Here is a 25,631-nt window from a genome sequence, read left to right on the forward strand (position 1 = left end):
CGCTCTTGTTGCCCAGGCTGGAGTGCAATTGTGCGATCTCAGCTCACTGCAACCTCCGCCTCCTGGGTTCACCTGATTCTTCTGCCTCAGCTTCCCGAGTAGCTGGGATTATAGGCATGCACCACCACGCCCAGCTAGTTTTGTATTTTTAGTAGAGATGAGTTTTCTTCATGTTGTTCAGGTTGGTCTCAAACTCCTGACCTCAGGTGATCTGCCCACCTCGGCCTCCCAAAGTGCTGGGATTACAGACGTGAGCCACTGCACCCAGCCGACATTTTCCAATTCTTTCTGTTTCTCAGGTCTGATGTCAGGTTCTATTTTTGTAAGATTTTTTTTTAACCAGAATTTATTCTAAATCATTTTTATTAATTTCTGGCAACCTTACCTCATTTAATGTCACTTTCTATTTGAAACATGTTAATTTTCTGGATCAGTGGTTTGCAGTGCTTTTTTCTTTTGGAAAATGGAAAGATTTGGAAAAAGTCAGTCCAGTAGACATCCCCCTCCTTCATGGATGTGTATGAGCCCTGCCCCCCAGTTTCTTCCACACTCCTTTTGAGGGATGTTAACAGAACACGCAGGACTAGTTTAGATCATTCTTTTTTTCCCCCCTTGAGACAGGGTCTGTACTCTGTCACCAAGCTGGAGTGCAGTGGCGTATCATAGCTCACTGCAGCCTCAACCTCTCAGGCTCATTGATCCTCCTACCTCAGCCTTCCAAGTAGCTGGGACTAGAGGTGCACACCACCACGCTCATCTATTTTTGGTAGAGACAGGATTTCACCATGTTGCCCCCAGACTGGTGCAGTCCTCCCACTTCAGCCTCCCAAAGTGTTGGGATTACAGGCATGAGCCACTGCGCCTGGCCTTAGATCATTCTTTACTTAATAGAGTAGAATGCTTGCATAAAACTGACATGTTACTACATTTATAGCTTTATAGGTTACAAAGTAATTTTACATACATTGTTCATGTGAATCTTGCCATGACCTTTTGAAGAAGATAGGAATCATTGTCCCCATTTTTCAGATGAGGAAACTGAGGTTGAAGAAATAGAAAAATCCATCCCAGGGTTTTTAAACCGTGGCTCATTTCCCTATAAGGTGAGCTCTCATCTTAATAGACCCTTAACTGTTCACTCATCTAACAGTAGTACAATCTAGACTCAGGGTCTGGAAGACCCCTGAAATATGCAAAACTTTGGTTATATTTTTCTGAGATGAGAGATTCACATAATTTTTGTTTTCTTTATTTGTTGAGACAGGGTCTCCTCTGTCATTCAGGCTGGAGTGCAATGTTGTGACCCCAGCATGCTGCAGCCTCAGCTTCCTGGACTCAGGTGATTCTCCTGCCTCAGCCTCCTGAGTAGCTGGAATCATAGACATGCACCACCACACCTGGCTAATTTTTTTTTGAAGAGACAGGCTTTTGCCGTGTTACCCAGGCCAGTCTCGAGCTCTTGGACTCAAGCGATCAGCCCACCTTGGCCTCCCAAAGTGCTGAGATTACAGGTGTGAGTGGCCCATGTTTTTTTTTTTAAATCACACTTTTAAGTCTTTTTCTTTTTTGTCATTGACTTTTTTTTAAACCTGTAGATCTAGGTAGATCATGCTTGTTTAGCTTGTCAATAGGAATTGGCAACAGGACTGAATGAAAGTTTTTGTTGAGGGAGATCCGTCATACCAAATGCTTATTTCTTGTCTGTCCTGAAGTAACTTAATATTTGCATAGAGCTTTATAGGTTACAGAACTCTTACACATAATGTAACATGATTTTCACAACTACCCTATAAAGTAAGTGGCATCATTCCCATTTGAAGAAACTGCTTAAAGTTAAGAGAATTTATGTTGTGGAGGTGCTGACTCAAAACCTGACACCTTTTCTTAGGCTGAAATTAAGCAAATGTGACATGATCTCAAATTCCATAACTACATCTTATATTTTGTAAATTAACAGTTTGGCCTGCTCAATATCCAGTATCTTCCCAAATATTGTTAAGCAGCCTGATTTATAATTGATAGGATTATTTTCTACTTTAAAAGAATTTTTTTTTGAAAAGGAGAATTTGTACTGCCTCTCTTTATTCTTATTATTCTTGGACTTTCCAGATTATTCATAATATCTTAGATTTAATGGTTTATAACTCTGAAAACACTTGCTAATTCCTTGAGTCCACATACATGTGTCTGCTATTATCACTCTGTTCATTCTAGTTTGCTCTAAAGATAGGAAGGAATGAAGAATTCTCTTCTTTTTCATTCTCTTCTGCAGTTAACATTTCTGTTCTGGTTCTCATTTTATTTGGAAGGTTAAGGTTAGTTTTTTGTTGTTTCTTGAAGAGCTTGGATTTTAAGTTAAGCTCATTTTGGATGTGAAGTTCTGCTTCCCAGCCTGTTGTGGAACAGTGCTGCAGGCTGCTGCCCATGGCCTGTTTAGCACTTATTTCTATGGAGACATATAATAATAGCTAACATTATTGAGTGCTTACTATGTGTCAGGTACTGTTTTAAGCTATATTATCTCATATAATCCTCACAATAACCCTGTGTTGTAGCTGCTATTATTAGTCCCGTTTTACAGATTAGGGAGATGAAGCTCAGAGAGGTTAGGTCACTTGCTTACAGTCATACAGTTAGTGACAGAGCCTTATGTGAATCCAGACAACTGATTTTAGAGTTTGCTGCATTTGAACACTAAACTATGTAGTTTCTCTTGGCATAAACTAGATTCCCCTATTTCTCCAAAGCAGAAGGCTGGCTGGTATAGATGCCTTTGGTCATTTTGAGTGGTATAATTTCAGAATAAAGGGTGGACCCTGGTTTAGAAGCTAGTGATGGGGATGATCTTAATTTCCAAACTTTTGTCATATCTACCTGATCAAGGTAGCTGTGGAAGAAGCCGGTTTGAATTTGGAAAATGTTTTGTAATTGCTGCCATCTCTACCTAGAGATGAGACTAATCCATGGTACCTCTTCCTGCTGCAGAGAATGAGGTTACCCCATTTCCACTGCTCCCAGGGCTTCAAGCCTGCCTTACGCTTGGTCAGTACACACAGAATGAGTGCATATAGATTTCTGACTTGCCTTTGGTGTTAAGGAATAGTGATGAATGATCTGTTTCCTGATTAACAGGAAGGATAGGCAGGCTCTACAGTAGTTTGTGTAGGCTCAAGTCTGTGACAGCCTCACAGCAGTTAAGGGTCCTTTAGATATTTGAAATACTCATAGTCCTGTATTCACGTTTAGATGTCAGTGGGTCTTGCCCAGTCTTTATTTTGAGGTAGATGATTTGAATTTGTGTGTGTGTGAGAGAGAGAGAGACAGAGGAGAGAAACGCTCTTATGATCTTGGCTGTCATTTTCTCTTTATTGCGAGGAATGAAGGAGAGAACAGCATAAGCCAGCCACAGGGAATTAGAGGTAGAGGGGGTTTGAAAGGAACAGCTGTTTTTAAAAAAGGTGACAAAAGCAGGCAAGACTTAAAGGCCTGGCCTTGGCAGTAGTCCTGAGGGAGAGAGAAAGTTAGTCTGATTTCTTGTTCTGTGGTTGCCCTGGAGGTAAATGTGAAAAATCATGATAGTCTCTCCTATATAGGGCTAGGCTAGCTTTTTTTACTTCCTTAGGGCATATATGAAAGCAATTTTCCTGGGATTGGGCTCAACTTGCTCCTCTGTGTTCCCTTTTTCTTCTCACCCTCTGCTACATATCTACACATCCAGTTTTTCCTGCCAGCGAGCTCCTCCTTTTCTCCGGCTGCTAGTCCCAGCTGTCATCTTTGCCTCCCATCCCCCATCCCCAGTTATGCAATTTTACATTATGCTTCTCTTGGGTTTGCTGCCTCCATTTTTAATGCTCTGCCTGCTACCCCCTCCACCCAGCTTCTAGTCTCTTCCGCCCTCAAAGCCAGTAACCACTGTTCAGTTTCCCTCTTTATCACTGTTGCTCTGAATGCACTGATATTAATACTTTCCCAAAACTCTTGCAGATCTGAGCCCAGTCACTTAAGATAGTGGGTGGAGATGATGGTGGGGAAGAGGGTGGGGTGGGAGGTTGTCTTATAAAATTTAGGGTTTTTCCAAAATATTGGATGACCCTTGACCTAGAGAGCAAACAGATGCTTCTGTTGGCCTCCCAACTTTAGGCAGTGTGTGCTTTCTTGTTGAAGGTACGTATTTGTTCGAAAGCCCTTAGTAACGAAAGGCAGGGCAGTGAGTCAGGCTCTGAACCTCCTGCTGCTGCTGCTGAGAGCCAGTTCTTTTCCTGAATTGAAGCTAATTTTGGATGGATAATGAGGGGGATGGTTGCTAATAACTTTCCCTTACTAATTGTGATTTCACAGTACTTTGTAAAGAGGGTTCTTTTCTCTTTTTCTTTTCTTTCTTTTCCATGCTGTTTGGAGGCAGAATAGATCTCTTTTCATGGTTTTTGATGAGTGTTCAGCTATCAAGGAATTCCTTAGTTTGTTTAGAGGCAGCACAGCTTATTGGAAAGAACCCTAGACTAAGCTAAAACCTGCATTCTAGTCCCAGCCCCACTCAGGATTAACTGCCTAAGTGATCTTGGGCAAGTCATGAACCTGTCTCCGCACCTGCCCTATGTATGAACCTTGTGGAACCGTGTGAATGAAATGAGATGTGATGTATGTGGAAGCACTTTTCAAACTGCGAAGTTTCATAAAACTTTCAGGTGCTCCCCTTTATTAATTTGGCTCCTGACTACAGCATCAGAGAAGTTTTTCCAGTGTCTTGTAAATTCTTTCCTTCTCTGAAGCCAGCCTTCTCCAGAGCAGGGCATTGGAATCATCAGAACTAGAGGCAGTCTTGCCTCAGAATCATATTATCTTTTCACACTGTTCACCCTCCCCCAGTTGCTTTAAGAACTTTTTGACCCAGTGCTTCTCTATCTCCATTCTCTAGTAAGATTATAATTTTATGGAGTTAGTGATCATAGTATGTTGCACAATCGGTCAAAGATTCCTGGCTTTTTGTGGCCAGGAATTACTATTAATTAATTTATTTATTAAACTAAGTGGTGACAAAGCATATCTTTAACTTAAGTAACTACAAAAACCTTTTCAGGCCAGTGAGACACATTGACTGCAGTTGTGGTAAGTGTTAAGAGACCATGCTTTCACTTTGGATTCCAGGCCAGACTCTTGTTATTAGCTTGTGACTGTGGGCAAAATATTTAACTTTTTTGGATGTTAGTTTCCACATCTTTAAGAAAATTATAATGGCACTTATAATGAATAAATGAATTTTGAATATGATAATGAATAAAGTGCTTAGCACATTGCCTAAACATATAATGCATACTTAGAAAATGTCACCTGTTAACTCTATATGTCTAATAATGGTAATAACAATAATGGCCTTCAAAGAGAGCACAGAAAAATGTCCATTGTTGGCATTTTAAAGGATTTTTTATCTTGTGTTTTAAAAGTTCATTTAAATATACATCATATAATTTACTAATGTAAAGAACATTTTTGTCTTGGTCCCATTTTCCTTGATACAGTTAGAAAATTGAACTGACTCAGATCAGCATTCCTTCCTCTTAGCAGGAAGTCTTGCCCAGGGTGGCATTATCAGGCCGAGTGACTCGCCCAGCTGTGTGCAGTGGGAATCATAGTCAGACTGTTTCTCAGCTACCTGTGAATTGTGTGGTATTAGGACTTGGGGTTACGGTGGAATTGGATGGACTCTTGGTGAAAGGATACTTTCAGGCATCTTTTTTACATTAGCATTGTCAACAGATTGATAAACAGGCTTAAGTCTAGGGCTGCTTTGAAGTACAATACAGAAGAAGGGAAAAAGTAAAAAAGAAATCCACCAACAGTTCTAGGGCATAATCAAGTACATAATTACAGCATTTGAGAGGCTGTAACTCCCCAAGTTCACAGATAATGTGATGAGACCATTTGTGATTACCACTTACGGTCAAGAATATGATTAAAACAGAATAATACTTTTACTGCATTTCAGGGATGTACTGATACCCAGTTTTCTCTGGTGATTGAGCCAGTAGTAAAATAAATAAAAACAGCTTCCTTTACTTTCCCTTCCTCCTTCCCTCCCTCCCTCCCCTCCTTCCTTTTTTTTTTTTTTTTTTTGACGGAGTCTCGCTCTGTCGCCCAGGGCAGAGTACAGTGGCACGATCTTGGCTCACTGCAACCTCTGCCTCCTGGGTTCAAGTGATTCTTCTGTCTCAGCCTGCCGAGTACCTGGGACTACAGGTGAGCACCACCATGCCCGGCTAATTTTTGTATTTATAGTAGAGACGGGGTTTCACCATACTGGCCAGGCTGGTCTTGAACTCCTGACCTCGTGATCCTCCCGCCTCAGCCTCCCAAAGTGCTGGGATTACAGGTGTGAGCCATCGCGCCCAGCCCTCCTTTACTTCTTTGTTTATATTAGCTGGCATTGACTTTGACAGGTGGGCAGGTGGTAGTTTGTGAGACTGAGACATGGCTCCTTGGATACCACTTTATTTGGCAGTGAGCTCAGCTCTTCATGCAGGGGCTTGGGGGCTCCTTTCTGTAATTCTAAAGCTTCTCCTGCATCTGAGAATGACATCTGTTGGGCTTCTTGAGGCCTCTGGTAGATATTTCCTTACAAGGAATGCATGCTGGATCTGAAGAGGTAGTTTAAAATGGCATATTAAAGGCAGAACGTTTAGTCTAAGCCTGTTAATCACTGCATTCCTGTGCTCCCCAGAGTCTGAAAATGTCAGGAATTGAAAGACTAGTATGAATTTGGAGGTCTTGGCCTCTACTTGAGTAAGTATAGTACCTCCATTAATGTTCTTAGTCCATGGTATGGGGTTATCACCAAAGGCAAATACTGCTATGGATGTAAACAGGAATTTTTCCACTTAGTAACCTCGATTTTCAGCTAGCCCTGTTACATCCTTGGCTTCTGGACTGTAGGAAAACAGTTCCATTTATTTCATCCTTTCCTCTAGAATGTTCTTAATCTGATGTTGGCAGATCCTGACCTCACCCTGCTCACTGCAGAGGGGCTGGCTTGGCTTTATGCAGCAGGCCTCCCAGGGGAAGTTTCGAAGCCAGTCAGAATGCGCTCTTTTAGTGTCTTGCCTTATACTTTCGGATACTGTCTGAATCAGTAGAACTGCTGAATGAACCCTAGGTGGGGTGGAAGGGTAAGAGAGAGTATGCTTGCACTCTGATTTTGTTTCCTATGGACCTAACTCCAAGTTTTTAAATTAAGCCTTGATTTTTTTTTTAACTCTTTCTGCCATTTCCACCTTGTCTTATGGAAGTGTAACCTCAAGCAAATTATGGGCAATTGGAGGTAGGCATCAACTTTAGTTCCTGGGCAGTTCCTGAGAGTGTTGGTTGAGGCCTGGCTTTCACCCTAGTGTTTAGTTTAATTCATCAGGGTACATTTCTCATTCTTCTGAGCTGGCTTCTAGAAGCCAGGCAATTCAACTGTATAGAGCCTGTCAAATACCATAGCTTTTCAGATTTTTCTAGGTAATGGATCTATGGGGTTATGGAGGGCACAGTCCCTCCATTTGCTGGCAATGAGTTGGGTTGCTGGTATTGTTGGTCTCGCTTCTGAGCTGACCCACAAAGTATTAATATCTCACTGTGGTGTGAAGTACAGACTGTCTTGTTCTCCTGAGACTGAGGGTCTGCATTCAGGAAGAGGCTGCCTAACCCTAAACAACTGGGTTGTTTGTTTGCCATAGTCCCAGGGAAGAATAGGAGGTGGAGAAAGTCTAATCGAACCCAGGATAGAATCCTGTGTGAGAGAGAAATTTGCTACTCTTTCAGTTGAAATTTGGACTCTGAATCCCAAGAGAAGGCACCAGTAGGTCATTTAATACTTCTTGTTGAGGCTTGCAAAAGACACTGCATTTCTAACAAAGCGTTTACCCATCCAAAAGAGAGATCCTGATTTGGCATATAAAACTACTGCCTCTTCTGGTTATCTTTCATCACTTGCCTGAGTTTAAAAAGGTAATACATGGTTTGTGTTCTAAGGAAAGAGGCTCTTCCCAAGACCTGAGGCTTTCTCATTCCTACCAGCTGGGCCCATTGCTAAAATGCTTTCCAGTGGGCTTGCTTCTGCCTGGCCAGCACCTGGGCTGCCCCAGCTTGTAATTAGCCTGCCTTTGCTTCATAAGCTTCCCAGGGTGTGGTTCTTCTTCTAAAAGCTTGTATGAATTGCTGTACTGTCTCTTTATAGTTTAAAAATGAATCCTTTTTTGTTCTTTGCAACTCATTTGCTTTTTTCTTTTCTTTTCTTTAAATTACTATTAACACCTGTTGATTCTTTTTTTTTCTGATTGGCCTGTCACTGCATTCCTGCTCCCCCTCCCTCTAGCTGGGTTTGTCAAGTCGCCCATGTCAGAAACTAAGCTCACGGGGGACGCCTTTGAGCTGTACTGTGACGTGGTCGGGAGCCCCACGCCAGAGATCCAGTGGTGGTACGCAGAAGTCAACCGGGCAGAGTCTTTCAGACAGCTGTGGGACGGTGCTCGGAAGCGCCGTGTCACCGTAAACACCGCCTACGGGTCAAACGGCGTGAGTGTGCTGAGAATAACCCGGCTCACCTTGGAGGACTCTGGGACTTACGAGTGCAGGGCCAGCAACGACCCCAAGAGGAATGACTTGAGGCAAAACCCCTCCATAACATGGATTCGAGCCCAGGCCACCATAAGCGTCCTTCAGAGTGAGTCCAGCACCCTACAGTAGTAGTACTGTAGTCATTAGAGGTGGCCCAATGACCCTTCCCTTCTGCATCCTTTCCCTCTTCCCCAGTATGATCACTCACCCCACCCCTTGTCTTCGTTTTTTTTTCAATCCCATGACCCTTCTGGTTGTAGTGTATGAAAACATCTGTGGCAACTTTTTTTCTTCTTTTCTTTGCCGTTCTCTCTGCCTCCCTTATCCCGCAACCCTTCTCTGTGTTTCTTCTCAGGAACAAAGAACTTGAGGAAATCTGTGACTGTCCAAAATCATCTGTGTCGGGAAGAGTTGGGGAGGGAGAACTGGGAAGCTTAAATTAAAACTCATAAAACCAGGCAGTCCAAGGAGGGTAGTGTTGAAATGGTTTTCCCTCCCCTTTGATTCTGTAGTAGGTTTCCTGCTATACTTTTGCTGATTTCTTCTCTGGTGCCTTTCTATTTTTGTTTCTCTCCCCAGTCTAACTACTTTTTCTTTCTTCTGTTCTTCTGTTTGAAGCTAAGTAGCTGCCTTCACCTCTATGGTTTTAAGTTTGTGTCTGCCCAGCCTCTTCCCTTAACTGTGACTTGGTGTCATCTTGTTGTGATGGGAATGTTGCCATGGGTGCAGTGTGGTGGTGTGTTTTGGTTGTTGGGTGGCATGTAAGCTTGGATATTTTCATAGTTCAGCTCTTTCTTTTCTAAAACCGTGGCATGTGCTTCTCTGATAACAGCCCTCTACTGCAGCAGTGTACTCCTCACTGGGCCTGCTAATTAGTCTCCTCTTTAAAAGCAGCAGCCTGGGACTTCCTTCTTATGTTTTGCTGTTAGGAGCCAGCTGACACTAAGCTGCAAATTACTATTTTTTTTAGCCCATCACACTGTCTGGAAGTCAGAGTTGCAGTTGATTCCTGTTCATGGTTTGACTCTGATGAGTAGCTGTTGGCACAGTGTGCCTTATCCCAGAGGATGGGAACTCCAGACATAGTGTGGGGACCACTCACACTGGCCTTTTCTTTGTGACTTGAAAAAAGAGGAAACTAACTTCCAACCTGGTTTCTCATAGTGATGGGGTGAGCTGACCAGCTGGCTCAGAATCCTCTCCTTGTAGCAGGTATGTGTGAGACATGTGCCACCAAGACTTTTGTGGCCACTTCTCTTTTTTTCTCGAAAATGACTTGCTACCTTATGTTGGGAAGCAGAGGGAGGGAGAAGCCACCACAGAACCAACGTTCCTGGCCAAGAAGAGTTCTGGCCCCACATCAAACCTGGTTATAATTGAGGGGACATTCACTTTTGGAAAGATCCTCTGGGTTTTTCACCTTCTCTTTGAGGACACAATGAGAGATCTATAGCCAGTTCTAGCTTAAAGAGCTGATTGATCTAGAGAAAGTAAGAATAGTAAAATCTTACTTTGATGAGGAATTTGGTAATACATAAAGTAGTAAGACATGGGCCTTGAATCTATATACTTACATGGAAAATAGCAAATTAGTGTCTGTTCTTTGTAGCCACTTGAAGATCCTATGGGTAAAAAAAGACTCTTTTGTAGGGCAGTGGTAGGAGAGGCTGCTGCAGTTGGCACTGTTGAATCAGAGAACCTGCTTCTGGAAAGAGGAAAAGAAAACCTTGTCTATGTGAAAATGGGGAACATTAACCCAGTGATTTTTTTTTTAACAATATTTTTCCCCTGCACGCCTCCTTCTCCTGCCCCCTTGCTCCTTTCCTTATAAAAGCAGAATTACCTACATGGCCACAAAGGTCTGTGGAAGTTTACAGGTATGGGCTGGGCTGGGCATTTGCACTTATACTTCCAAGAGCCTGACTCATAGCTAGAATGGCCATGCCAAGGGGCTAGAAAAAGAGGAGGCTTTGGGGTACCTACCTACCAATCCCGAGAATACATAGCATTCCCCCAGTTTACTTAGAATTGTCTGCATGTGGTTGAACCAAATCCAAATCCTGGCTAGACTCTCTTCAGACTTCCCCATCAGTCAGTTAGCCCGAGTTAGCTGTTTTGGAGAGCCAGGAGGTTGTTGTTGCTGCTGCTGCTGCTTTTTTTTTTTTTTTTTTTTTAAACATCCTGGATCCAACTCTAATTGGACTGTTTTATGGTCTCAGCGTCCCAAAAGACATTGCTCTATGGGGACGTCAGGTGTTCTAAGAATGACCTCCTGGTAGTACTTTCCCCAAAGCTCATTTAGTATGTAAGGCAGGAAGAGAAGTGTGCCCAGTTTTTAGGTATCTCTCTGGCCATAGCATGTTCTTTATATATGCATGATGGCTGGGGTAAGGGTCTCCTATCCACTGCTTTTAAATAGACATCAGTGGCAGGTAAACACATTTGAGCTTCTCCTAAATGTTCATCTCTCTTGGACTTTGGGCAGCGCTTGGCCACAAAAATAAAAGCCCCACCTTCATCCTGGTGCAGAATGCAGATGACGCACCATGGCCAAGGAACTTGGTTTAGCACTGTTTTTCATATACAGCAATCACAGGAGGCAGGTTACCCTACCCCACAACCCTCCTATGGTGCAGAATCATATTTAAACCTATTTAAATTATCCACTTGCTCCCAGCTGACTCTCTCCTGGATCTTTAACACTTAAGGGAAAAAGTGCTTTCCTTTGCCTTCCAAGAATTCTTGGCAGAAAGTCTACCAGGTTGCTTTCATCAACTTCTTAATCTCCCTGAGCTGCAGTGGTCATTTGCATCGCCACAGGTAAGAGTAGCGTTTACTTTGGCCTCCTTGTATTTAAACATCTGGAAGCTCTTGGCCTCATTCTCAGAGTTTACCCTTTCTCAGTGCAGTCTGAGAGGAATAGCCAGAAGGAGAGTCCCAAGTGGGACAGAAAATGAAATTCGATAATAAAAATTCAGTAAAAACCTAAAAGTGTTTTTGGGTTTTAATGTTGCCTTTATATTTTTTTAATTTCTCTTCTGTGGAGTACTGGTTCTTTTTCTCTTTTGTTTTTGCTTGGTTTTGATTTTTCTTGGAATCGTGATGCTTTCTGCTGATGGTGTGTGTGCGCCTTCCATTGCAGGGTTTGCAGCCATTCTGCTCGACTTCTTAAGGCCCAGGGATTTGGCTTCTGTCCAGTGTGTCTTGGAAACCATGGGACACCACTGCGCTAACGTGTTTACATGCATCTGCTTCTGTCTTAGTGGCTGCTATGCCTCCATTATCTGTACATAGAGACCCTGTTTTTGATGTTACTGATAAGGACCAGTGCTGAATGGAAGATAACCGTTATCCTTTTGCCAGAGTTGGAAAATAGAACTAATTTGTTAATTGAGCAAACTTAAGGTTTTGCATTATTACAAGTTTCTTCAAAGACATTAACTCTACAAGTCAGAAATGTTACATCGGTTAGGAGGTCCTTAAGACATTACATTTCCCAAGTATCCCACGACTTCCCCATGCTTTCCCCCTCCCTGAACAGCAAGCAACTTAGTTCCCATGGAGGGAGAGAGTTCTTTCCTCAAGTTAAGGCTCAGCACAATACTGTATAAAATGGTGAGGGGAGCTGCTGCAGAGCTGTAGATAGGAAGTGGCTAGACACAGGGAAATGGGAAGTCAGTCAAGGGTTTCTGAGAGGGAATTGGAAATCAAACAGCAAATACCTCTTATTGTGGTTGGGAAAAGATGGTTAGTGTAGACTTCACTTGGAAATGTTTGATCAAAAGTAGAGAAAACTAAGCCTGGGGAAACAATAAAGACAAAGCACATTAACAAAAGACAACAAACATAGAAATGTCTTGACTTGAATACAGTGATAGATTTCAAAGTGCTTTAAAGATGAAGCTTCCAGGAATAATATAGAGTGACTTTAAACATTTCTGTTCAATGTATTATAATATTTGACTCAAGTAGGTTATTTTTGTAGATAAGCTAGTGATCCCAGGTTATCTAAGCACAGAATAGAACCAGAAGGTGAAGTATATATACCTTGCCCAGGACACAAGGTGGTGGGGGTGGTCTTGGGGCTGGGTGGCAAGGATAGAGAATTCAGTCAGATATGTCTTCTAGGCCCAGCTTTGCCATTAGTAATACTTACGGCCTTGCACAAATCATTTCACTTTTCCAGCTCCTAAAAAAAAAGTGGGATTCAATGAACTCTAAGGGCCTTTCTAAAATTCTAGGAGCCCATAATACCAACACAATATTGCACTCTAGTTATATTTTCTCAGAATGGAATGTGTTTTAAAGTGCAATTCTGAAAACAACAACTTGTTTTGGGAATAGATATGGCTGGAGAGGAGGAACTGATGATGCTTTCTCAAGAATTTTGCCTCCACAAAATTTGGAAAATGCAAGTGACTTCCAATAGGAAGTTTGCTTTTAGAATCCACAATGTCTTTTTCTGCATAAATAATGGCCTATGGTTTGCCATAGGTTTAACATTTAAATGTGGGGAAAGCTATACATGTATTATGTAATTATTACTGTTCCAAGGCCCAGTGGTACAATAGGGAGTTTATTATAATAGGTATATAAATGATATGGCCTTTGTCTTCAGAATGGCAAGGTGGAGCCTGGTTTTCTAATTGAAGCTGAATTGTTTGGTGGTTCTTATAAAAAGGTGGTATTCAAAAGCGTAAGTGGATTGTTACCAGTACAAGCACCTGTAATACTCCCATTCTTTCACGTCTAGGCCAACTGGTCTTCAGGCTGTTGTCTGCGCTAGTGGTCATTTGCTTATAATCATTGTTTTTCCTTTCTTGACTTCCTCCAAAGTGGTAAAGTGAAATTCCTCATGTGGTCCTGTCTGCCCTCCCTCTTTTTCTAGTTTCCCCCCCTCCTACCCCGTCCAACTCTCAGGCCAGGGCTACAGAGGATGGAAGGCTATTGCCCCCTATCATTGTGCATTCTTATTACAGAGCCAAGGATTGTCACCAGTGAAGAGGTCATTATTCGAGACAGCCCTGTTCTGCCTGTCACCCTGCAGTGTAACCTCACCTCCAGCTCTCACACCCTTACATACAGCTACTGGACAAAGAATGGGGTGGAACTGAGTGCCACTCGTAAGAATGCCAGCAACATGGAGTACAGGTGAGAGGGGTGGGCAGCTCCTGGGAAGGTGGGAGGGAGTGTGGCTGAGCTTACTTGACATTCATAATCCATAGTTGTGCCATGCAGGAGGGACATGAGATATACTTGGTTCTCCCTTTGAGAGTCCAATCCAGTATATCTCAGGTAAGGCCCAGTAGTCTAGAAAAGATTCTCAAAGGAGTCTAATGAGCAGCCAGATTAGAGAACCATAGATGATCCCCTCACTATAATCATAGAGAAACTGAGGCCATGAAGTAGTGATTTGTTCAGGGTAACAATGCTAATCAATGGGAGAGTCACACTTAGAATGTAGTCTCTTGACCTAATCCAGTCAGATTGAAGTTAGGTTTGAAGAAACAGATTGAAGTCTGCTTTGTGACTGTAGAGCAAGACATCTCCCTAAGCCATCTTTCCACTGGGTAGATTTCCTAGTGAATTCCCTTTTAGGAGTGTGTAACATCATTGTAACCTGATAAGGACCAGCAGATGCAGGGCTCTTGAATGATCTGGATTGAGGATGGTAGCCTGGAAATATCCTTTGAAAAAAGAAGGATATTTGCTGGCTAGAGTTACCCAGCACCCAAATATTTGGTGCTTTTTGGAATATCTAGAACACATGGCACCCCATCTTGCGGAATGGTTTGTTCCTGGTTGAAGACTGTCTGGAAAAGAATCAGCTAATCCTGCTTAGAAGGTTAATGCAGTGCAAAGAAAGGGAGCACTGAAGTGAGACCAGGAAAGCCTGTGTATCCAGTGATAGCAAGGGCATTCTGCAGGATATTGCAGCATTGAGATCTTTTCACATCCCTTATTTAGTTGATCCAAATGAGTTTGTGGATCCTTTTTTTCCCAAGCAGGGAAACTAGGACTTGAAGAGTGACTCTTGACTGCTTTAAGGCCAAATACTGTATTTTAGTAAGTTCTAGAACCAAGGCTAGGTTCCAGGTCTTCTGATTTTCTAGAAATTTTTCTAGAATTGTTTTTATTTTCCCTGCTATGCCATCCACTTAGTGGCAGGGTAGTTAACCTATCTCCACTGTAGTTTCTTCTGATAAAAAAAAAATTAGAAATTTAGCCTCAGCGATTTTCCTCATAGTTTGGAAAGGATTAATCAAATAAAGTTGTTAGGTGGAATGAAAAGCATTTTTTTCTTGTTCTGTCCATTAGTTTTACAGACTTGATTTTTTGTTGTTATTTTATTTTATTGAGACAGGGTCTGGCTCCGCCTCCCAGGCTGGAGTGCAGTAGTGCGGTCTCAGCTCACTGCAACCTCTGCCTCCCGGGCTCAAGCCATCCTCCCTAGTAGCTGGGACCACAGGTGCACACCACCACACCCGGGTAATTTTTTTTTTGTATTTTTTGTAGAGACTGGGTTTCGCCATGTTGCCCAGGCTGGTCTTGAACTCCCGAGTGCAAGCAATCTCCCCACCTTGGCCTCCCAAAGTGCTGGAATTACAGGCGTGAGCCACTGCGTCCAGCCTTAGACTTGTTTTTTATAATACCTCCTTTAAGATAGCAGACATCCAATCATGTTTCTCTTGGGTCTTGTACTATTGCCTGCAAATCGTTGAGCTTTAACTTCATGAAGCTTCAGCCTGACTTTATAAAATGCTTCTTCTCTTTTTTTTCCCCTCAGCTTATTTGAAGCTCTCCAAGGGTGTTGTGTATCTCTAGAGTTTTTCAGGGATTCTACATTTCATGAAATAACAACTGATGAGTTCCTTGGGCTACCTAATAAGTCAGCCTGAAGAGCCGATTTCAGAACCCTGCTTCTGCCCAGCCTGTAGGGGACGTTATCCCTTTGCTTTAATTTCTTCCTAATAGCTAGTCCAAGGGAATGGTGTGGGGAGATTTTGAGCCTATAGACATGGACTCAAGTGGGAGTTATCTTCCCAAGTATTTCCCAAAGAACTTAGAAATCTAAGAACTTCAGTCTTAAGTTCAGGGCTGAGTTTGAGGAAGGAACAGCAGCTCTTTCTTCAGGGCTTAGACTCAAAGAACTTCAATTTAAGCCCTGAAGAAAGAGCTGCTGCTCCTTCCTGAAACTCTGGAACACTTGTTGATAAGAGCAGCTGACTTGTCTGTTTTCCAATTGGGAACATACTGATTTAAGAAGAGGCATGGTGTCACATTGAGAAGACACCTTGACTGCTTCTCACAGAATATTGTGCTGCCATGTGGATATCTTGAGACAGCCCTGGGGATAGGCTATGTCTCTCCTCGCCCATAGTCTCTTAACCTGTGTTTCCTTTTTGGAATGAGCAGTATAAGATGGATAAATGCATTAGGCCAGAGTGGTCGAGTTTAGGAGTCTTTCTTAGACATTAAATAGTGCAGTAGAGATTTGACCATCACAAGTATCATATTTTAACCGCTAAGCAAAAAAGCTAGAGCTCAGCCCTATATAAATATTTATCCTCTGATCTGGAGGCTGATGTTTTTCTTCTTTCTGTAATTACTCACTGACCTTTCGGCATGTGTTTGGTGTATGTGCTTGTAGGCCAGAGTGTACTGAGTTGATGTGTAGTTGACCCTCGGGGGCAAGGAGGCTTGTTTGGGATCACCGTGTGTGATTGAGATGAAGTGCTGTTCTGGCCATATATACTACTATTTCTTTTTTTCTTTTTTTTCACAACAGGGTCTTACTCTGTCACCCAGGCTGGAGTGCAGTGGCATGATCATGGCTCACTGCAGCCTTGACCTCCCAGGTTCAAGTGATCCTCCCACCTCTTAGCCTCCTGAGTAGCTAGGACTATACACGCACCACCTTGCCCAGCTAATTTTTTTATTTCTTGTAGAGACAGCGTTTCGCCATGTTTCCCAGGCTGATCTCAAACTCCTGGGCTCAAGCAGTCCACCCACCACGCCTGACCCATACACTCTTCTTACAGCCCTTCCTGTCACTCTGCTTAACTTGATCTGAATCTGTGCACAGATACTCTGTGTTTGTGTTCACTCAGTAATTCATTCATTTATTCATTCCCCTGCCATATTCCAGGCACCAGGCTAGGTGCTTGGTATGGGATAGTATGCTGAATAAACAGTGCCTATCCACATAGAACTTGGTCTGTTGGGAAGTCGGACATTAATCAAGTAATCACATAAATATATAATCAGACACATGATAAGTATTGTGAAGAAGCACAGAGTAGTGTGAGAGAGAATGTTGTGGAAGGGGATGACATTTAGATTGGGGCTGGAATAAACTGACATGTAAGCCAAGACCTGATGGAAAAGGAGTTAGGTAGACTTAAGAGTGATGAGAAGAGCATTCTCTGTAAAGGAACATCTTGTGTGGAGGTTTTGAGGTGGGAACAAGCTTGGTGCATTGAAAAACTGAAGAGAGACCAGAAGAGCTGGACAGTGGCATGGGATGGAGCTAGGGATATAGATAGGGGCCAGATCATGTAGGTCCCTGGGGTTTATCACAAGACTTTTTGCTGCGTGTCTCTGGCTGATGCTCTGATGGCAGATTTTTTTCTCTTTCTTTAAACTATGCCTGGGTCCTGTTAGCGAGTAGACTTGTGGAAACGCATGCTACTAAAAGACAAGGTAGGAAGAACAGAACTACCAAAACAAGGTCTTTGGAGAAGCTCAGAAAGCTTGTGCTTTTTGTTTGTTTTTGTTTGTTTGTTTCTCTTGTTTGACTGGAACCACCAGGTGAACAAGAGGTTTTTAGTGATTTTTGTTTTTGTTTTTCTGAGACAGAGTCTTGCTCTGTCACCCAGGCTGGAGTGCATTGGCGTGATCTTGGCTCACTGCAACCTCTGCTGCCCGGGTTCAAGTGATTCTCCTGCCTCAGCCTCCCGAGTAGCTGGGATTACAGGCGTGTGCCACCACACCCAGCTAATTTTTGTAGTTTTAGTAGAGACAGGGTTTCAGCATCTTGGCCAGGCTGGTCTTGAACTCCTGACCTCGTGATCCACCCGTCTCAGCCTCCTAAAGTGCTGGGATTACAGGGGTGAGCCACCATGCCCAGCCATGATGGTTTTATACTGTATATCTGAATATAAACTATAGTACTTTGGACATCCTTCTATTTTGATTACTTCTTTTGCATTTTGTTTTTCCCAATAGACCAGAGCATCCTAAGGTTAGGGACCATGTTGCTGTTCCATCTTTGTATTCTTGGCACCTGGAAAAGAGCAAGATGTTAATGTTTTAGGATGCACAGAGAGAGATTTTTGCTTTTAGTTAGAAGGAGGTGAGTTGCTTTAAGGGTTTGGAGAGCAGGATCCCTGATTACCCCTTTGATTCTCCTTCTGTTGTATATTTTGACCGTTCCCAGTTTCCTCACTTGGTTTTTCTTCTCATCTCTGCAGGATCAATAAGCCGAGAGCTGAGGATTCAGGCGAATACCACTGCGTATATCACTTTGTCAGCGCTCCTAAAGCAAACGCCACCATTGAAGTGAAAGGTACAACCCAGCAGAGGCTGTGGTGTGAGCCTCTCACTCTCCTTCCAAGACAGTACTTTGGTCTGGAGTCCCAGTCTTCAAGCTCCTCTTCTTTCCATGTCGAGACACAATATAATGTTATGGTTAGGCCACAGGCTCAGGAGCGTGGCTGCCTAGGTTTAAATTCAAACCCCATCATCTACTAGCTGTGTGGCCTTGGTGGTTTACTAACTTCTCTTTGCTTCCTTTTCCTCATTTTTAAAATGAGGGTATCAGCAGTACTTACATCATGGGTCTTTTAGGAGGATTAAATAAGTTAATGGATTGAACTGCATAAAATTGCTGTTTTTATATGTCAAAAATGTTTGAATGTTGGCAGCTCCTGTGGCCCAAGGCTTTGTAAAGCTCTTAGATCAGTGCCTTACAAGTATGATTACATAGGTCTTCTGTGGGCCAGCAGGATTGAGGGGAAAGTACACTGTGCAGAGTGGACATCAGCTGTTTGTGGATAATTCATTAGAATTTTAATAGGAACCTTTGAAAGATGAGGCAGTAGCAGAAAGTTCCAAGAAGGGCAAACAGAACTATAAAAGTTGGAGTCAGCCAACATCATAAATTTCAGCTTTCCTAAGTTATTTCAAAGAAGCATCTGAGACCCAGAATAGTGAAACCTCTAGCTGTCTGTCACACAGTGAGTTTGTGGCAGAGCTAGTCTAGAACACAGGTCTTGACCCCCAATCCAATGTTTTTTCTACTCTCACAAAATTATCATGAGAAGGCAGGGCTACTGTTTGAGGTCAGGTTTTTTATTTTCAGTCTTTCTCATTTTGCTTAGTAAGGACACAGACTTGTTCTTTAAATCCATAAAGTTATCCCTGGAAGCTAGAAGGACAAATTTAGCAGAAGGAAGGGCCCGTATAATAGGTATTCAGGTCTTCCTAAAATATTTGGAAGGTTAAAAATGCAGATTCAAGAAAGGCTTAGACACATTCAAAGTTTCCATTTATATGGTGTTATTAAAAGAAAGTAGTATCTTGGTGACACAGTCCTAAACTTGTGGGTTGATGTAGGGATGGCCACTGCCTCCTGCAGCTGCCAGTTTAATTCTGAATGCCTAAAGGAGTTACAGTTACAGGTCACAGTGGGCCAGAGAACTTGGCATTTGATTTTTTTAGTGGCTTTTCTTGGAGAAACCTTGGTTTCTACCCATTTTAGAAGAATGCCACAGGTATTCAACATGAGGATGAAGGATGTGGGAAAACATTTTCTCTAAGCCAGTGAGGGCTTTCCCCAGCCTAGGTGAGCTGAATTGTGTGGGGAGACCTCTCTGTGAGACTTGAGGCCCTGCAGCGTTCCTGGCTGAGCCTTCGGCACAAAGTCCAAGTGCAGAGAGGCAGGGTGGGTGAGGGAAGGAAACAGTGGGGTGTCTAGTTCATTGTGCTCACCAAGCCTAAGAGATAATTAGTCCTAACTAACTGTAATCGTTAGTGACTTTGAGTTAATGATTTCTAAATAGCACTTTCAAGAGTGGAAATCAAAATGGTTTTTCCATTTGTTTGGCTGCTTACGAAGGTGGGGGTTTAGTGGCCCTAGAGGCATCTTTCTTCATAGTCTCTTCAGCAGGTAGGAAGCAGCAGTTGCCAGGGTCAGAGTAGGATGCTGTAGGCCAGGAGTATTTTCAGAGCAAGTTACAACTTACGTGTTATATTCAAGGTGCTTACTATGCACTGTTGCATTCTCACTGTACAAATAGCCCTGTGTAGAAGGTGAGGCAGGTGGTGGTATCTTGGTTTTACAGAAGTAGACCTTGAGGGAATTCTGTTTCATAAATATCCTAAACCACATTCTGGACCACCTTGGATAGATAGACTGTGTGTTTATCTCTCAAGAAAATTTGTAAAGAATTCTAGTCTGTCTTTCCTTCTCCCCCCAACACCTGGATAGAAAAGAGCTCAATGTTTAATGTCTTGTCTTCCAAGTTATGGATAGTTGAGTCTGGTAAAGACTATGAACACTTTGCTTTTTCTGTATAAGTTTTAAAAGGTTTGCCATAGGCCCAGGATCATATTCTAGGCTAACCTCCAATTGTGGTTGGGGTAGAAAAACTGCCTTGCATTTGGAGTGTAGTACATGTCTGTATGTTAGTTCTGAAAACATTTTAATAGAAACCCTCATTTTATTCCCTTAGTGTCTCCAGGGTGGGGATAAGAGACAGTTGTCTTTTTATAGCTGTAGTGATTTGAAAAATCTGCTGAGTAATAGAGAGTTAAGAGGTAGTTGTACTTGAGAACAGAGAGGTTCCGAGAACATCAGTGGCCTCTTGGCTGAAAGGAGTCTCTCAGAATCTTCCTGTGTGGCACAACAGGGCATATAATTCAGACCATGCATATATATTTCTTCAACGTCTATTCTGCTCTCAGCCATTTCTTTCCCATCTGCCTTTTCCTGTCTTTCAGAACATTTCTGGGGTGGTGTTTGGGCTCGGCACTGTGGGAAGTGAAGGATTTAACCTAGCCAGGGACTGGTCATTATCTGTCAGATTACCAAATCTTGAGTTATCTGTAGTCTACAAAAGAAAAGAAGGCTGAAGGAACCAGACAGAGGGACAGTGGCCTGGGAACAGAGCCAAGATGATCATGTTTTTTAACCAAAGCCTGTAGATCACCGTCAAGAAAGGAATTTGGAGGATAGGAGTATCTACATGTAGTGGGGGAGGCCTTGTATCTGAAGCAGGTTTTTAAATTCTCTTCCTTTTTTTTTTTTTTTTTTTTTTTTTTTTTTTAAAGGACACAATGTGGCATAGTATAAACAGGAAGATACAGTTGAGGGTTATGTTTCTCAGGTATTCGGCAGGTGATCTGCACATATGCGGAGAATGAAGATGGAGCAGGGCTGGTCAGGAGAGGGAAGACAGCAGTGATGAGGCCTTGTGGAGCCCAAAGCCCCACCCCCCTGGGATCCACTCAGCTAATACTGAGGAGGGCATCTCTGTCCTCAGCTTGTGACTCTTCAGTGGCTGTGGTACCAGAGTGCACACCTTACAGAGAATCCGTGAATGAATAGATGTTGAAATTTTCTATCCCTATAATTTTTCAACCTTTTGCCCCTTACTCCTTCCCTCTTCTCCTTCCTTCCTTTTCTAAAATTTAAAAAAAAAAAAGTGCTCACAAAAAAGCAAATTAAAAATCCCGATATCATTTACAAAGTAAAAAGAAAAAAATTGCTCTCATGACTCCCAAGCAGTATCCTTATCCCTTAACCATTTTGGTTAGTACAAGAAAGAAAGAGTTTGAATTTTATTGCTGTTTTTGGAAAAGGATTTTGTTGGTCATCCAATCCTTTGCAACAAATATGTCACTGCCTCTTGTGAGAGGCACATCCCAGCCCAGAAGGGGGTTGAGGCTGCTGTCTTACTAGGTTCATCTCACCCTCCTTATTGGACATTTCAAATGAGTTTCAGTCTTTTGGTTGCTGTGAGAGCCAGGATTGATCTTGTTTTTCTCCTCCCTACTCCTTAGCTCTCTCTATATTTGACTATTAAGAATAAAGGTTAGGATATCTATAAGTGGCCTTGCCCTGCCTTCCTATTTCCTACTCTGTCATGGTGCATTACAAGTGACATATTAATCCAGACTGGCTAAGGCAGTGTGGTGGGGATGAAGATCATTGTGAAGAGCAGTGATACACAGACCACATTCACACAGCACTTTCAGCATGCACAGCATCTCCACCGTCCTTTCTTCACTGACAGTCAGGAAAGGCAGCTAGTGTGATAGGTGAGGATGCGTAGAGGTTGTGACATCCTTTAGGTCAGAACTGATGTCAGAGCAACCTGCTTCTGACTCAGAATTGCCGTGACTTGAGAAGTGTTTGAAGGCATAATAATATGAAGCTGCTAGGGCATTTTGAACATTAACTTCAACCCAAAAACCATACCTGCACTTTCTTTTCCTCTCTTCAAGGTGCCACCCTGACCTTCCTTAGTAAGAATAGCTAACATTATTGCACACTTATGTGAGTCAGGCACTGTGCTAGGTGCATTATTTGTTCCTTTTCTCTCCTTTAGTGTCCACAACTCTATGGGATAAGTGTGATTATTATCTCTACTTCCCAGGTGAGAAAATTGAGGCTTGAGGGAATAACTGGCCCAGTGTCACAGAGCTAACTGGTGGAGCCAGGGTTCTAACTCAGGCACCCTAGCACTAGATCCTGTGCTCCTAAGCACCAAGCCATGGTGCTCTGTTGAGCATGTAACATTTAAAAGGCCTTGACTAAGAGTTAGGAGAAATGTGTTCTAATTGTGGTCCTGCCATTAAACACAGTGACTCTGACCAGTCACTTCCCTTCTCTGGGTCTCAGCTTCCTCAAGTGCCTGATGAAGTAGAATGAGATAGCTCATCTTTAAGGTTCCTTTGTTCTGTGTGGCTCTGACGGTCTAGGTTCCCTTATGTGGACAGAGATGAGAGGTTGTGTATTAGGGTTTCCTAGAGGGACAGAACTTATAGGAGATACATATGTGGGGGTTTGTTAAGTATTAACTTACATGGTCACAAGGTCCCACAATAGGCTGCCTGCAAGCTTGAGGAGCAAGGAGAGCCAGTCCGAGTCTCAAAGCTGAAGAACTTGGAGTCCGATGTTTGAGGGCAGGAAGCATCCAGCACGGGAGAAAGATGTAGGCTGGGAGAGGTTGGTTATTGAAGGAAGTGATTTCCAAGTCCATTTTCCTAGTGTTATTGGAAAATTTCAATTTGTCAGTTTCTCAGCTTGGAAAAGTCACCTGAATGACTCCCACACCTCTACCCACTCATCTCCCTGTCTTGTGGGGGGTATCTGACCTCCAGTACTGGTGCCAGGAAAGGTGATAGAACAATGGTTCTCCATTTTGATTTAATTCATATGAACTGTGGCTTGGGCATCAGATTAAGGCACATCAGGTGATTATGGTATACAGCCAGGGTTGAGGATCACTGTCTTCGAGGAAACTTCTGCACCTCTTACTCAGTGGTTTCACCTGCAGAAGGAGGCGCCTGTCCTAGACTGCTTTAGTGTTCACAACCAATGATGAATCTGCTGTGGGTGGAGAATGCTTGTTTGAGCCAAAAGCCTGCATCCTTCTTGCTTCTGTCTTGACCGGTCTCATATTCCTTCTTGGGCATAGCTCTTGGCAAGCAGTAAATCTTCACTCTCCCACTGCCTTCAGCCAAGTGTTCATTTTGTCCACCACAAAGATAGGTGTTTTTGGGATTTGATAGGTTGCATGAAGGAAGCAAATAGACTGTAAATGCAGAATCTCTGTGTTTACTTGGAAACAGCCTACTCATTGACAACACCTTTAAGGATAGATTTTCTTTGAAAATAAGTTGCTAGGTTATGAACATGCTTTAAGAAGTGAGCACCAAGGCCAGGCGTGGTGTCTCACGCCTGTAATCCCAGCACTTTGGGAGGCTGAGACAGGCAGATCACGAGGTCAGGAGTTCAAGACCAGACCAGCCTGACCAAGATGGTGAAACCCCGTCTCTACTAAAAAATACAAAAATTAGCCAAGCGTGGCGGTGCCCGCCTGTAGTCCCAGCTACTCGGGAGGCCGAAGCAGAAGAATCGCTTGAACCCGGGAGGCGGAGGTTGCAGTGAGCTGAGATCGCGCCGCTGCACTCCAGCCTGGGCAACAGAGCGAAACTCCGTCTCAAAAAAAAAAAAAAAAAGTGAGCACCATATAAGCAGTGTCTGTAAAGAGGCCTTATATCTTGATCACTTTCTTAAGTCTGTTCTGTTAACTTTATTTAATATCATCTGAAATGCGCCTCCATGGCCTGAGTTGACAGTTTCTACAGCATCCAGCCTGGCCTAGAAGCTGACCCTTTGCTCTAAGTGCACCAGGTTGGGTAGCAGAGGGTACTAAGGAACATGTATTTGTCCTCAGCCAGAGTCCCAGACTGCCCAGATAATGAAATTGGGTCAGGTGCTGTTGGGTAACTGAGACTCTTTTGGGACCCCTGTGTTGCTGTTTATTAGGATACTGGAGGAATATCAATTAACCAGTGTGACTAGAATATATGACTAACAAGGCCAGAGAATGAATGAATTCCTGAGTGGATCAGAGATCTCTTCTAAGGGTCTTTTTATTACTTTGTTGCTCCTACCCCTTGCTCTTGCCACTTAGTCTGTGCCCCACTAAGAGGGTAAAGGGAAGCACAGAGTATTGTCTCTGTCTCCTTCAGGATATGAAGGCTTAGTTAGATGCTCAGACCTGCTTTTAGACCAACAAAATCTGGTTAAGCAGTCCCTTATTAAATGGCAAGCCCATAGAAGGTGAGGCACTAAAATAGGCCATTAATCAGATAATTTATCAGTATCTGACCTGATTAAACCTTATTTTTAGAGCTACAAACAAAAGTCCTGTTTGTATCAGCAAATGGGGAGAGCACATAGTAATCAGTATCTTTGATTTCTTAGAACTAATGACAGAGTCCAAGCCTTAGCCTTTCCTTTCCCTGACTGATGTTTAAATGCTTGACCCTGAGTTCCAACCATGTTCTAGATTAGTACGGAGATGTAATTTAATCCTCACAAGACCTCTGAAACATGTGAGTGATACTGTCATTTTACAATACTAAAACTCAGAGTATTTGACGTGATCTGCCCTGGGTTACTCAGTTGGTGAGTAATAGAGTCGAGATCAAGTCCAGATTTCCATGTTTTCAGCTCTGAAGCTCTGTCTTTATGCTACACTAATACAGAGTAAAGTCTGACCGGTAAATCAGTTCTGCTTTGGGTCTAAGGTGTTTTAGCACATCTATAAGTAAAGATAACTTTTGGGCTCTTTGCTCTGCAGTTACCAGTAATGCATGATGTATAATGCACATATAAATATATACATATATAAATATATATATTTTTTTAAAATTTTACTTTAAGTTCTGAGATACACGTACAGAACGTGCAGGTTTGTTACATAGGTATACTTGTGCCATGGTGGTTTGCTGCACCTATCAACCTATCATCTAGGTTTTAAGCCCCACATGCATTAGGTATTTGTCCTGATGGTCTCCCTCCTCGCATGTTGTATATTTTTATTTTTGTGGACTCTGTTCTAGTTTATTTTCCCCTCAGTATGTTAAAGTACAAAAACCATGGTCTCTGGATTCAGACAACCCTGAACTTGGATTCTAGCTTTACCATTTAAACATTAAGTTACTTTTCCAAACTTGAGTTTTCCAATTTTAAAATGGGGGTAATGTCTGCTTCATCAATTGGTATATTTGTATCTATACATACAAATATGCATAATAAATTACCCCAAAACTTAGTGGCATAAAATGATAAGCACTTACCACCTCACAGTTTTTGTGAGTCAGTAATTAGGGAGCAGCTTAGTGGGGTGTTCTGGCTTGGGGCCTTTCCTGAGATTTTGGTCAAGCTGTTGGCTGGAGCTGCAGTCATCTGAAAGGTTGACCAGAGCTGGAGGATCCACTCCATGTGTACAGCTCACTCA

The 25,631-nt window shown here is 42.7% G+C and overlaps 1 protein-coding gene across 5 annotated transcripts in view; it reads left to right on the forward strand.

The window, feature by feature from the left end:
• Positions 1–25,631, forward strand: part of NPTN (neuroplastin) — a 73,984-nt gene that overhangs the window by 28,595 nt on the left and 19,758 nt on the right. For 3 of the 5 annotated variants that reach the window (XR_008657649.2, XM_055277855.2, XM_055277854.2), the window contains exons 2-4: positions 8,351–8,698; positions 13,572–13,743; positions 18,066–18,160. Coding sequence is in view for 4 of the 5 variants with exons in the window: in XM_055277855.2 (XP_055133830.1) it covers positions 8,351–8,698; positions 13,572–13,743; positions 18,066–18,160 (615 nt within the window). In the remaining variant the exon portion in view is untranslated. The remainder of the gene's footprint in view (positions 1–8,350; positions 8,699–13,571; positions 13,744–18,065; positions 18,161–25,631) is intronic. The other 2 variants (XM_055277856.2, XM_055277858.2) reach the window with 1 other exon arrangement.

The sequence above is a fragment of the Symphalangus syndactylus genome, chromosome 5 (genome assembly GCF_028878055.3).
Source record: "Symphalangus syndactylus isolate Jambi chromosome 5, NHGRI_mSymSyn1-v2.1_pri, whole genome shotgun sequence".
NCBI classification, from domain to species: domain Eukaryota; kingdom Metazoa; phylum Chordata; class Mammalia; order Primates; family Hylobatidae; genus Symphalangus; species Symphalangus syndactylus.